This window comes from Aotus nancymaae, unplaced genomic scaffold (genome assembly GCF_030222135.1).
Source record: "Aotus nancymaae isolate 86718 unplaced genomic scaffold, 86718_ANA_hifiasm-v0.15.2.pri h1tg000016l, whole genome shotgun sequence".
Lineage (NCBI taxonomy): Eukaryota > Metazoa > Chordata > Mammalia > Primates > Aotidae > Aotus > Aotus nancymaae.
Genome location: NW_026988428.1, coordinates 49,771,220 through 49,785,350, shown reverse-complemented (window position 1 = coordinate 49,785,350; position 14,131 = coordinate 49,771,220). Strand labels below are relative to the sequence as shown.

The 14,131-nt window shown below is 53.6% G+C and overlaps 1 protein-coding gene across 1 annotated transcript; it reads left to right on the top strand.

Moving 5' to 3' along the window:
* Positions 1-5,379: 5,379 nt before the first annotated feature.
* On the top strand, positions 5,380-14,077 carry LOC105711967 (myb-binding protein 1A-like). The gene is given in 13 exon segments (XM_064376795.1): positions 5,380-5,652; positions 7,735-7,947; positions 8,983-9,158; positions 9,317-9,484; positions 9,613-9,663; positions 10,690-10,946; positions 11,086-11,210; positions 11,292-11,344; positions 11,832-11,955; positions 12,180-12,281; positions 13,265-13,397; positions 13,546-13,809; positions 13,812-14,077. Coding segments are annotated over 13 exon segments (2,205 nt in total).
* Positions 14,078-14,131: the final 54 nt, after the last annotated feature.

The following is a 14,131-nucleotide window of genomic DNA, read 5'->3' as shown; positions in this document are numbered from 1 at the left end:
ATCCCCGCTACTTGGGAGGCTGAGGCAGAAGAATTGCTTGAAACCATGAGGCAGAGGTTGCAGTGAGCCAAGATCTCATGCCACTGCAGTCCAGTTTGTGCAACAGAGCAAGATTCTGTCTCAAAAAATAAATAAATAAGTAAATAAAACCATAAGGAAGACACATTTATTGTATATTTACATGCCTGGTATTACGTGAAGCACTGTAGCATGTTATCAAATCTTTGAGATAGATCTTCAGTTCTCACAACCACAAAAGAGCATACTAAGGCTCAGACAGGATAAGCTGACCTCATGATCTGCCCGCCTTGGCCTCCCAAAGTGCTGGGATTACAGGCATGAGCCACCATGCCTGACCTAATACCGAATTTAACAAAGCAGATAAAGAGAAACAATTAGTTAAAAAGAAAAACAATATTAATTAAATCCCCAAGATCCAGGGCTTTGCAATAAATATGTAAATAAATCCCCAATATCCATGCTGAAAGTTTAAAAGAAATGCTAACCGATAATTTAAGAGATACAACTTTTCCTTAGCTTTGCAATAATCTAGAAACAAAGAATGTTTCTCATATTTAGACAGACACTACAAGATGAACAGTGACTCCACTGTGTAAACACTCATGAACAAAGTATTACAGGACTTTTCCAGTTTAGACATATCATATTTTCTTTCAGATAATTCTTCAATGTGTTTACGTAGATCAGTGATATGATCATTCCATTTCTCTGAAAATTTAGCAAAGATTGATTGTCAATAATATGTCCCTATATCAGAGCAACATTAACATATGATGACTTTTATTTCCTGTATTTTACATCTCAACAGTCCATATCATTTTACTGCTTTTGAAAAAATTTTTCCCTTTTTTGGTGGTTCTTATAATTAGTTTAATTGGACACTGTAAGAGAAGTTTTAAAGTCTAGTACCTCTTTTTATCCTTTTAATTTCTGAAAAGGAGGAGGGCAGAAAAGATCAATCAAATTAAATAAGACAACAAGGAGGCCACAATGAGAATGTCTCCAAGGGTCTTTTAGCAAACTTCCTAAAACGTGTCTCAGCTGTGTGGAAATAAGACTTTACAGCAGCCAGCGAGGTCATGCAGGCCTGTAATCCTAGCACTTAGGGAGCAGAGTTAAGTGGATCGCTTTGAGCTGAGGGCAACATAGCAGAAACTTCTGTCCCCTCCCCCACCTTCCACTACCCCCTCCATTTCCCCATCTCCTCCAAAAATACAAAACTTAGCCAGACATGGTGGCAGGCACCTGTAGTCCCAGCTATTCAGGAGGTTGAGGTAGAAGAATCACTTGAACCCAGGAGACAAATGTTGCAGGGAACGGAGACTGCAGCCAGCCTGTGCAAAAGAGCAAGACTCCATCTCAAAAAAGAAAGAAACAAGTTTAAGAGGAACCCCAAAGCAAAAATCCCAACCCTTTTTCTCCCAATCACTGAAACACCAGGAAGGTGTAATAGTTTTGCAGCATAGCTGTAATTGGCTGACAGTGACCCCCCAAGATGCTCATAACCTAATCCCAGGAACCGGGGAACATGACCTCATATGGTAAAAGGGACTTTGCAGATATAATGAAGTTAAGGATTTTTGGCAAGGAAGATTATTCTGGCTTGTCACAGTGGGGTTGATGTACTCACCCAGATCCTTATCAGAGCAGAGCAGGTGATGGAGAGTGATGGGAAGTGTAGTGATGGAAGCAGGAACCTCGAGTCATTCAAGAAGGGCAGCACAGCTGGGAGTGCAGGATGCCTCCAGGGCCAGGAAACTCATTCTCCTACAGAGCCTCAGAAGATATCTGCCCTGCTCCCACCTTGAGTCAGTGGGACTGACTTTAGAATTCTGGCCTTCAGAACTGTAAGGGAATACATCTGTGTTGCTTTTTTTTGAGACAGAGTTACACTCTTTTTACCCAGGCTGGAATGCGATGGCACGATCTCAGCTTACTGCAACCTCCGCCTTCCAGGTTGAAGCAATTCTCCTGCCTCAGCCTACTGAGTAGCTGGGATTACAGGCATGCACTACCACGCCCAGCTATTTTTGTATTTTTGGTAGAGATGGAGTTTCTCCATGTTGGTCAGGCTGGTCTCGAACTCCCAACCTCAGGTGATCCGCCCACCTCACCCTCCCAAAGTGCTGGATTACAGGCGTAAGCCACCACGCCCAGCTACCTCTATGTTGTTTTAAGCCCTAATTGTGTGGTAATTTGTTGTAACAGAAACAGGAAACTAGTATCGTAGTGAAGCCTCAAAACCCACCTGAAGGGGCTGGGTGCAGTGGTTCATGCCTGTAATCCCAGCATTTTGGGAGGTCAAAGTGGGTAGATCACTTGAGGTCAGAAGTTCGAGACCAGCCTGGTCAACATGGTGAAACCCCATCTCTGCAAAAAAACTAGCTGGTGTGGTGGCACATGCCTGTAATCTCAGCTACTTAGGAGGCTAAGACACGGGAACTATTTGAACCTGAAGAGGGGGAGGCAGAGGTTGTAGTGAGCCAAAGTTGTGCCACTGCACTCCAGCCTGGGTGAGAGAGCCAGACTCCATCTCAAAACAAACAAACAACCCCACCTGAAGAAAGTTTCCAGTTCTGTCAGCAGTCCCCCACCCAACCCCCAGAAGTAGACATTTCTTCTACAGGGTTTTCTTTTCTTTTCTTTTTTTTTTTTTGAGATGGAGTCTCACTCTGTTGCCCAAGCTAGAGTGCAGTGGCATGATCTTGGCTCCCTGCAACCTCTGCCTGCCTGGATCAAGCCATTCTCCTGTCTCAGCCTCCTGAGTAGCTGGGATTAGAGGCAAGTGCCACCACACCTGGCTAATTTTTGTGTTTTTAGTAGAGACGCGGTTTTGCCATGTTGCCCAGGCTCTACTCAAACTCCTGGCCTCAAGTGATCTACCTGTCTCAGCTTCCCAAAGTGCTGGGATTACAGGTGTGAGCCATGGCACTCAGCACTCACCAAGGCCTTTGATAGCATGCTTTTCCAGGTGATCAGTCCTTGTCTGGTCTGGCTCTGCCACACTCTCCACCACACCAAGGTGGAATCCTTAGCTACTTTTCAGAAGAGGAGAGTGTGTACTATAATCCCAGCTCGGTATGGTTCAGGTCTGCATTTAACTCATGGAACCTGGCTGCTCCCCAGACCCTGGAGAAAAAAAGGGTCTCTCTGTGGGTATGATACAGGATGAGCCAAGATCATGCCACTGCACTCCAGCCTGGGCTACAACAGCGAGACTCCATCTCAAAAAAACGAAAACAAAACAAAACAAAACAAAACAGACTCCATCTAAAAGAAAAACAAAGACAAAACAAAAACAAATGTGGCATGGCAAAGAAAATAATTACTGTGTTCAAGACAGTTTCACAGAAAATAAAAGACAATACAATAAGCTGTCTTTTTAGATTAGTATAATTGTTATTCTTATTTTACAGTTAAAAAAATGAGCTCAGGGCAAGTGTGGTGGCTCACACCTGTAATCACAGCATTTTGGGGGGCTAAGGCAGGTGGATCATGAGGTCAAGAGATCAAGACAATCCTTGCTAAAATGGTGAAACCCCATCTCTACTAAAAATACAAAAATTAGCTGGATGTGGTGGCATGTGCCTGTAGTCCAAGCTACTCAGGAGGCTGAGGCAGGAGAATTGCTGGAACCCAAGAGGTGGAGGTTGCAGTGATCCAAGATGACACCACTGCAAAGGAGCAAGACCCCGTCTCTAAAAAATAAAAAATAAATAAAATAAGTAAAAGAGAAACAGGCTCAGAGAATGTTATTTGATTGGACCATGTTGCATCTCTGGACAGTGAAGCTGAGATCAGACTTCATGTGTAACTCCCCTAGCCTACCAGGGTACCTCTCATAAAGGGAAGACATATAAATTTGGCCTAATATACAAAGATGCTGGAACAGTCAATTCTACATACAGTACTTCCATGTTCATCAAGGGAAACCTTAAGGGAAGGTGAAATGCTTCTAGAAGGGCCTGGATACCAGTGCCCTTCCTTGTTGCCTTTGTGCTCTTCCTCCAAGGGTAACAGTGACAAATTACTGACTGTTCCAATCAATGGGAAAAAATGGTACCAAGGTCACCAACATCAGCCAAATTCACTTGAGGACCTATCTGTGTGCTTTGACAGACAAAACTGCTTTTGTAAAGAACACTGTATTTCAGAAAAACAGAATCACATTAACAACTAATAACACTGTAAAATGCTGATGTGTTGAATGTTACTTTAGAAAAATATGCTCAAATGTAGGAAAAAATTCTGATAGAAAACTACGTATCAATTATCTAGCTAGCTATCTAGAGACATGGTCTCATTCTTTTGCTCAGGATGGAGAGCAGTGGGATGATCCTAACTCACTGCAGACCTGCTCCTGGCTTCAGGTGATCCCCCTGCCTCAGCATCCTAAGTGGCTGGGGCCACAGGTGGACACAGTTACACCTGTCTTTTTTTCACTACATTGCCCAGGCTGGTCTCAAACTCTGGAGTCTCGCTCTGTCACCCGGGCTAGGGTTCAGTGATGTGATCTCGACTAACTGCAACCTCTGCCTCCTGGGTTCAAACAATTCTCCCATCTCAGCCTCCCAAGTAGCTGGGACTACAGGCATGTGCCACCATATGCGGCTCATTTTTGTAAAAACTGGGTTTCATCATGTTGGCTACACTGATCTCAAACTCCTGACCTCAGGTGATCCACCTGCCTTGGCCTCCCAAAGTGCTGGAATTACAGGTGTGAGCCACCAAGCCGAGCCACGGACTTTGTAATTAAATAGCCTAACCCAAGTGGGGTGCCGTGGCTCACACCTTGAATCCCAACAACTCTGAAGGCCAAAGTGAGAAGATGGCTTGTACTCAGGAGTTCGAGACTGGCCTGGGCAACATGGGGGCAAGACTCCCCCCCGAATCTCTACAAAAAAATACAAAATATTAGGTCAGGCATGCACTGTGCCTGGCTAATTTTTGTATCTTTTGTAGAGACGGGGTTTTGTCATGTTGCTCAGGCAGGTCTCACACTCCTGATTCCAAGCCATCCTCCTGCCTCAGCCTCCCAAAGCGCTGGGATTACAGGGCCCAGGCAGCCTCAATTTTTCTGTAAGCAGTCCCCCAATGTCGCACGCTTGAACAGTTTTTTTTTTTAGTTTTTAAGACAGAGTTTACCTCAGTCTCGCAGGCTGGAGTGCTGTGGTAGGATCACAGCTCATTGCAGTCTTGAACCTTGGGGGTTCAAGTAGCTGGGAGGCTGAGGTGGGGCTACAGAAATGGGGGTCACACCACTTTGCCAGGCTGCCCTTGAACTCCTGGCCTGAAGGAAACTTCCCACCTCCCCAGCGTCCGGACACACTTTTTCTATTTTTGACCCACATAAACACTATGCTGGGTCGGAGTTTGTTACCTACCCTTCTCCAGCCAGCAGCACACAGGACGCAGCAGGAGGTGGAGGTTACCAGGCTCTGCTCTGCGGAGAAGACAACCCAGCTACTAGACGACACACCTCCGCGTGAAGTCGCCAACGGTCCGCCTCCAGTGACGTCGCAGCTCCCAGCAAGGGAGGGGGTGTGTCCGAGCTCCCCCGTGAGGGAGGGGCTGTGTCCGAGCTCCCCCGTGAGGGAAGGGGGTGTGTCTGAGCTTCCGGCGAGGGAGGGGGTGAGGGAGGGGGTGTGTCCAAGCTTCCAGCGAGGGAGGGGGTGTGTCCAAGCTCCCGGCGAGGGAGGGAGTGTCTCCCAGCTTCCCGACAGGGAGGGGGTGTGTCCGAGCTCCTGGCAAAGGAGGGGGTGTGTCCGAGCTCCTGGCAAGGGAGGGGGTGTGTCCGAGCTCCCCGCGAGGGAGGGGGGGTGTGTCTGAGCTCCCCGCGAGGGAGGGGGTGTGTCCGAACTCCCCGAGAGGGAGGGGGTGTGTCTGAGCTCCCCGCAAGGGAGGGGTTGCATCTGAGGGGATGCGTCCTCATCTCTACCAAAAAAAAAACAAAACTACACAACAAAATTAGGCATGGTTGTGCATGCCTGTAGTCCCAGCTATTTGGGAGGCTGAGGTGGGAGGATTACTTGAGCCTGGAAGTTGAGGCTGCAATGAGCCAAGATGATGCCACTGCACTTCAGCCTGGGTGACAGGGGGAGATCCCCATATCTTTAAAAAAAATGGCCCGGCGCACACCTGTAATCCCAGCACTTTGGGAGGCCAAGATGGGTGGATCACTTGAGGTCAGGAGTTCAAGACCAACCTGGCCAACATGGTGAAACCCCATCTCTACTAAAAATACCACAAAAAATTAGCTGGGCTTGGTGGCAGACACCTGTAATCCTAGCCTCTCAGGAGGCTGAGGCAGGAGAATTGCTTGAACCCGGGAGGCAGAGGTTGCAGTGAGAGGAGATCCTGCCATTACACTCCAGGCTGGGCAACAGAGTGAGACTGTGTCTCAAAAATAAAAATAAAAATAGGCAGGGTGTGGTGGCTCACCCTTGTAATCCCAGCACTTTAGGAGGCTGAGGTGGGTGGATCACAAGGTCAGGAGATCGAGACCATCCTGGCTAACATGGTGAAACCCCATCTCTACTCAAAATGCAAAAATTAGCCAGGTGTGGTGGCATGTGCCTGTAGTCTCAGCTACCTGGGAGGCTTAGGCAGGAGAATACCCTGAACCCAGGAGGTGAAGGTTGCAGTGAGCTGAGATTGCACCACTGCACTCCAGCTTGGGCGACAGAGCGAGACTCCATCTCAAAAAAAATAAAAAAATAAAAATAAAAAAGGGAACCAGTTGTATACTCAGGTGTGTACTGCATGTTACTATTTTGGTTAGGTTAAAACTTGCAGCTGTGGCATGTGTCTGTCGACATGTGGTAAAAATCTAAAGATGTGTCGGGGATGAGGGTGTAGGTGCAGATAGAATTATTTGCAATATTTTCTTTCTTATAAAAAGAGCATTCTGGAGCAAACATGAGAAAATGCAAACATTTCCTTATTTGTAGTCTTCAGGGACATTTATTTTTTGGTTTGATCTTTTCATTTTTACTTTTTTTGAAGCAGGGTCTCACTCTGTCACCCAGCCTTGAATGCAGTGGTGTAACCTCGGCTCACTCCAACCTCCACCTCCTGGGCTCAAGTGATCCTCCCACCTCAGCCTCCCAAGTAGCTAGGACCACAGGCACACACTACCACACCCGGCTAATTTTTCTATTTTTGTAGAGAAGGGGTCTCACCATGTTGACCAGGCTAGTCTCAAACTCCTGGGCTCAAGTGCTCCTCCCACCTCGGCCTCTCAATGTGCTGGGATTACAGGCATGAGTCACCATACCTGGCCTTCACAATTAAAAATTAAATAAACTTGTGTAAATGAACTTCCCATTTCAGGTGATATATTAGATTTTCAGAAGTAGAATTTATGGGGATGAGGTCCTGAGATTTTTGTTTTTATGAGGCAACGTCTCACTCTTGCCTGGGCTGGAGTGCAGTGGAGTGATCATAGCTCACTGCAGCCTCCAGCTCCTGGGTTCAAGTGATCCTCCTGTCTCAGCTTCCCAAGTAGCTGGGACTACAGGCACGCTACCACACATGGCTAATTTGTAATATATTTTGTAGAGGTAGGGTCTTGCTATTTTACCCAGGCTGGTCCCAAATTCCTGGCCCCAAGCAATTCTCCTGCCTTGGCCTCCCAAAGTGCTTGGATGAGGTGTGAGCCACCGTGCCCAGCCCCAAGATCCTGAGACTTAAGGCTTCATTGGGTCTTTCCAGGTCATGATGGCCCAGGCCCCAGGAGACAGTCCGAGGCCAAGTGCTCCTGACATGGAGGACTTCGGCCTGGTGAAGCCACCTCATCCACCAGCCCATGTTGCTGTGAAGAGGAAGCGAGTCCTTTGGGAGAGCCAAGAGGAATCCCAGGACCTCACACCAACTGCGCCCTGGCAGGAGATCTTGGGGCAGCCTCCCACCCTGGGAACCACCCAGGTAAGGTGCACGGCTGTGACACAATCTGTCTCTGAGGACTCTGCTGCACAGCCCAGGGAGCCCGAGACATGTCCTGACCCCTCGGGAGGCTGCTTTTGAGAAAGTTGCTGCAGGCATTTGTGTCTCACCACTTGCACGTTGGCTGTGCACACCAGCATGTATTTTACACGTAGGCACATCCCTGTTCAGATTTTTCGCCTTTCAGGCGCTCAGCAGCCCTGTGTGGCTAGTGCTGCTCTAGAACTGAGCCTGGCACGTGGCAGGTATATAAAACGTTTGCTGTTGCTGTCCTGGTCAAGGCTGGTCCCTCATGGGCCTCCACTGCCTGACCTGGGAAGGTACACCTAGGCCTTTTTGCCACTGAAGAGAAAGGCAGGGGCTGGCAAGTCGCAGGCCAGGGCGTGCTGAGGAGTCTTGACCTCAGAGCCAAAAGGACCTGAATTCGAATCCCAGCTGTCTACCCAGGGCCCTTGTGTATAAAATGGGCTAGTCCTCTGAAATCCCAAAACCAGGAATAATTAAATGGGTAGCTCTGGCTGGGCACCATAGCTCACACCTGTAATCCCAGAACTTTGTGAGGCCGAGGTGGGCGGATCACTTGAGGTCAGGAGTTCAAGACCAGCCTGGCCAATATGGAGAAACCCCATCGCTACTAAAAGTACAAAAATTAGTCAGGCTTGTAGGTGCACACCTGTAATCCCAGCTGAGGTAGGGGAATCGCTGGAACTGGGGAGGTGGAGGTTACAGCGAGCTGAGATCACACCATTGCACTTAGCCTGGGGTGGCAAAGCAAGACTCTGTCTCAAAAAAAAAAAAAAAAAAAAAAAAAGAGGCAGGTAGCTCCAGGCCAGTTAGCATCAGCGGGATGCTTGTCAAAAACCCAGCTGCCTGGGAATTTGAGTTTTTTAGCAAATGGCCTCTGATGACTCTCATGCCTGGCCAGGTGGCCCTGTGTCAGGAGCCTGGAAGGTAAAAGAGGCCGCACTGGGCTGACCCTGCAGAGGAAGCCGCCATTTCTTACCTCTCTGCCCTTAGGTCTCGGAGGCCACGTTGCAGGAGATGCTGCCGGAGGTCCTCAGCACCGACTTGGATGCGATGCTCAGCTGCCCTGAACAGCTGCGGCTCTTCCTCCTAGCCCAGCAGGAGGTGCCCTCTAGGCTCAAGAAGCTGGTGGGATCCGTCAACCTATTTTCGGATGAGAATGTTCCCAGGTGTGAGGGAGGTGGGTGGATTTGCCCTCCCTGGGGCCGTGGGACTGCATCTGGCCAAGCCCAGATTGGCCATGTGGCCTGGGGGTGCCCCGGCTGCTCTTGGCACCCTGGCCCTTGCCGGTGAGGCAAGCATTCCCTGAGTCTCCTGTCCCCCACAGGCTGGTGAACGTGCTGAAGATGGCAGCCTCCTCCGTGAAGAAGGAGCGTAAGCTACCCGCCGTCACTCTGGAGCTGCTCTGCCTGGCACTCAAGGAAGACAAGTTTCTGAGGTTCTGGAAGAGGGTGGTGGAACAGGGGCTGCTGAAGCTGCAGTTCTGGCCAGCCAGGTGCGTGCGGCACGTGGCCTCTCTCGGCCCCCTTCCCTGTCTGTGAAGTGGGGCTGGGCCACCAGTCCTGAGGTCCCTGCAGGGGGGCCAAGGGCTCTGACCATGCTCTGTCCCACACCTCCTCTTAGCTACCTGTGTTTCTGCCTGCTGGGTGCCACCCTGCCCCTGCTCACTGCTCAGCCCTAGGTCACGTGTCACTCAGTGACTAACACGGTCCTTGGTCCATCCCTGTGTTCTCCTGACACGTGTGAGCGGTGCCCTGGAGCTGAGGTCCATCCTAACCCTTGACAGTCTCCAGTGGGGCTGTGTGTATGTGTGAGGGGGGTGGGGACAGTGGCAGCACCTGTGGCAGGGGACACCCACCCAGTCCTTGGAGGTGCAGTGTACCTGGGAGTTTGTCAGGCTGGGAGGCCTTGGGGAGTGCAGAAAGGGGAAAGAGCAACCCGATGCGAGGCGGTCAGACCTTCAGCTGGGAGGTCAGGCGAGGCGTGAGGCCACAGGCCCCTGTACCCTCACAGGCCCTGACCCTCGTGGGGCTGGGGCCACAGAGGCATTTTCAGCAGGAGCATCGGCGTGGGGAAGGCTGTGGGTCTGGGAGGCGATGGCAGGCCGGGGAGAGCCAGGCAGGCGCCAGGTGCAGACCTGCCTTCAGGGCTCAGGTGCTGGTTAGTTGAAGGCCTGGGCTCCTGGGCACTGTGCGGATGGTCTGCAGGGCGGGGGGTGTGACTGGCGGTCATCCTCCGCTCAGCCCCAGGCCACACCTTCTCAGACAGTTCTGCCAGCGTGCGTGGACAGTGTCGCTCATTGAGCATCCTGCCTCTCGTCCCCACTCTGTCCCGGCCTTGCAGGCCACATAGGGTTCTGAGCACAGAACCCTCGCCTCGCTTTACAAAAGGCCTGGAGGCCACTGCCCCATGAGGGATGAGTATGGACAGGAGAGGTGCGCCAGGTGGGTGGTTGGCCCTGGTGCAGACCCCCTTGGGGAGCTGTTCTGTTCTCCCCTGGGTTGCCCCCTCGCCCAAGCATGCCAAGCCCACATAGCTCCCAAGCAACCTGCAGGCGGCCCTGCCTTCCTCGGTGGCCTCGGTCACGTCTGTCTTCCAGGTCTGTTTCCTCACCTGTAATGTGGGACTTGCTTGGCGCTGCTTGGCAGAGCGGGGTGGACCGAGAGTGTTCTGACCAGCTCTTGTCCTCACCACCCACAGGCACCACCTGTGCCGTGGCCGTCGCTACTGCCACAACTTGGGTGACCGCGTCGAGGCCCTGCATGGCCAGGTGGCGCGGCTGGTGGAGCAGGCTGGCCGCCAACCTGACTCCTCCACCACCCTCTACCACTTCAATGCCTCCCTCTACCTGCTCCAGGTCTTGAAGGGCAGCACTGCCGAGGGGCGGGTGCACGAGATGCAGGAGGAGCTTGAGGCTGGCACCGACCCCAGCCCACCGCCTGAGGGCCCATAGGTGAGCAAGGCCTGGCCCAGGCGGAGCCCACGCACTTCACACTTCCCCAGGACCCAACCCTCCGCCGTCCGAAGCTAGCCCAGTCTCTGCTCCCATCCCAGAGGCCCTCTCCTGGCCTCAGCCAGTTCTCTCACCTGGCCTAGGCTGCCGCTGTCTGGACTTGAACCTCGCAATGCGCATCTACTCGTCAGCACTGAGTTCCTTCCTGACCAAGTGCCATAGCCCCCTCACGGTCCCCATGTTCCTCAGCCTCTTCTCCCGGCACCCGGTGAGTGTCGGGGCCCACCTTGCCCACTTAGGGTCCCTGCTCAGCCCCACCCATGCCTCACAGCCCTCCCCTCCCTGCCAGGTGCTCTGTAAGAGCCTGCTCCCCGTCCTGGTCCAGTGCATCACAGGCCCAGGGCAGCCCCACCAGCAGGTTAGAGACTCCCCGGCTCCCAGCCCAGGGCCTGTGTGAATTAACCCGCTTAACCCGCTTCCTGGTGAGCTGCTGCCCTGGTGAACACGGGCACAGCCGTCCCTGCCACGCCATGAGCACAGAGGCGCTGAGTGGGCAGGGCCAGCCTCACTCCTGCAGCCACCGCTGCCCATCTGGCCACACAGGACACCCCGGTAGTGTCTGCTCAGGTGCCAGGGCTGCTGGGGGCAGACTGAATGAAGATGGCATTAGCCAGGAATGGGTAGGAATTGTCCCACCTGTGGTCCCACCTCTGTCCAGCTGGGAGGCCTTGGTGCCCCCATCTGTACACGAAGGCATGAGAGCAGGTGGTCACGGAGCCAAGAGCAACAGGCGGCCTCGCACGCCGCCCACACCCATGCCTGGCAGGCCCCTTCGCCCCCCTCAGCCTCTTGCACCAGATGTGCTAAGGCTCCAGGCACCCACCTTCAGTCAACCACAGGTACAAGCCTGCCTGCTGCTCCAGAAGACCCTGTCCGTGCGGGAGGTGAGGTCGTGCTTCCAGGAACCCGAGTCGAAGCAGCTGATAGGCCAGGTTCAGACAAAGGTCACGGAGGTAACAGCTGGGGGACGCCCCTCCTCCCCACCTGCTCGGGATTGGTTCTCTGGGAGAGTACCAGCCAGGATTGGAGCCTGAGCCTTCTGGAGTGTAGGGGGTGGGGGGACAGGGAATTGGGATTGTCCCAGGAGATGGTCCCTGCCTCTGGGCTTTAGTCCCTGCTGGGAAACAAAGGCTTTGACAGCTCTCTGGAGTGCCTCAGCCTGGCCACCCCTCCCCAGAACCTGCACACACTGGGGGAGGCACAGACCAAGGCGGAGCACCAGCAGGTGCTGTCCTCCCTGGAGCTGCTCAATACTGTCTTCAGAACCTGCAAACATGAGGTGAGGTGGGGCCCGGCCCGGGGCAGTGTAAAGTTCCTCCTGGGGCCCTCGGGGCCTCCCGGGCAGCAATGCCATTCCCCGGGCCGGACCTCGGGGGCGGGGGTCATATGGGGAAGGTTCTCAGTGCCTTGGTCGGGGCTCTGGGCTGTCATTTGGGTAGTTACAGAGCTGTGGATGGGCGAGTGACTAGGGAAGGGACTGTGCCACCCTTTCCTGCAGGGCGGGGTGCAAGGGTGTGGTGCTGCCATGTCCAGTGAGAAAGCTGAGAAGGGGTTGGCAGGGCTGGAGACAGTGAAGGGTGGGAGAAGACTCAGGGTGGGAGAAGACTCAGGGTGGACATACGTTAGGGAGGCCTGGTGCAGGGTGTGGGCGGGCAGAATATGACATGTTGGGCAGCCACAGGGCAGGGCCGGGAGGCAGCTGTACGTGGCCATCTTGGTCCCCTAGTGTGGCCCAGAGAGCAAGGTTTGGGAGGCCTCAGCATAGGTGCCAGGCAGCCCTTATGGAGGGAGAGCTTGCCAAGGCTGCGCCAGTGGGCAGAGTTGGGGCCCAGGATGGGGCCTTGCAAAACTGGGTGATAGCAAGGAAGCCAGGAGAGCGGGGCTCCTGGAAGCCAGCAGATTCCAACAGTAACCCATTCAGGATGTGCAGGGAGGCTGGGGGGAAGGGCGTTGGCAGCCCCACAGTGATGGAGTGGTGGGGATGGCCCTCCTGGAGGTGAGCGCGCCAGGGCCACGGCGGAGAGTCTGAGACCAGGCCTGTGGCTGTGGGGAGGAGGAGAACCAACACCCGGGCACATGTTTCCTCCAATGGTGAGAGAGACACAGATGCCTTAACAACAGGCAGAAGGAGAGGCTGAGGCCCAGGAGAGTGCAGGGGTCGCTGGCGAGACAGCAGCGGGGCCAGGGTGGGAAGACCACCGGGAGCCCCAGAGAAGCCTGCCCCCTGCGGCCACCACCGCTCTGCCTTACCACCCTCTGCAGAAGCTGACCTTGGACCTGGCGGTGCTCCTGGGCATGCTGCAGGTGCAGCAGCAGGGCCTGCGGCAGGGGGCGCACTCCACCGGCTCCAGCCGCCTGCTCGACCTCTACTGGCAGGCCATGAAAACCCTGGGGAGTCCAGTAGGTTCTGGGCGGGGCTAGGATCGCCCTCACACTGCTGCGCACACTCAGATGTGGGAGCCCTGGGCCTCTGGGGCCCCACGGGACCCGGGTGGAGGTGACCGCTGCCCTCGCTGGGCACCTTCTTACCTGCTCACTCCCCTTCGGGCACCCCAAGTTGGAGAAGAAGGATACCAAGGAGATCCCCAGCACCACCCAGAGCCCCATCAGCAGGAAGCAGAAGAAAAAGGGATTCTTGCCAGAGACAAAGGAGTGCAAGAAACACATGTCGGAGGATGGCATGCTTGCAGCCACCAGCGGGAGCCAGCCCCTCAGCACAGGCAGGAAGAGGAACAGGACGAAGGCCAAGATCCCGGCCTGGGCCAATGGGATGCATACCACCAAGGGCCCAGCCCCTGGCGCCCCCACCTTGGCACCCCTGCCAAGTCCCCAAAACTGCAGAAGAAAAACCAGAAGCTGTCCCAGGTGAATGGAGCTCCCGGGTCCCCCACAAAGCCTGCAGGCCAAAAGCAGCACCACGAGGTTCTTCCCAAAAAGGGGGTCTTAGACAAATCACCACCATCCACACTGGCACGGAAAAACGTAAGGCTGCCTTTGGTCATCAGGAGCCCCAGCCTGCTCCAGAGTGGGGCCAAGAAGAAGAACGTGCAGCTGAGGAAGGCAGGGAAGCCCTGAGTGCAGGCCACCCTCAGCCTCCATTGGCCCAAGACTCCTGTTTTTCCACCATGA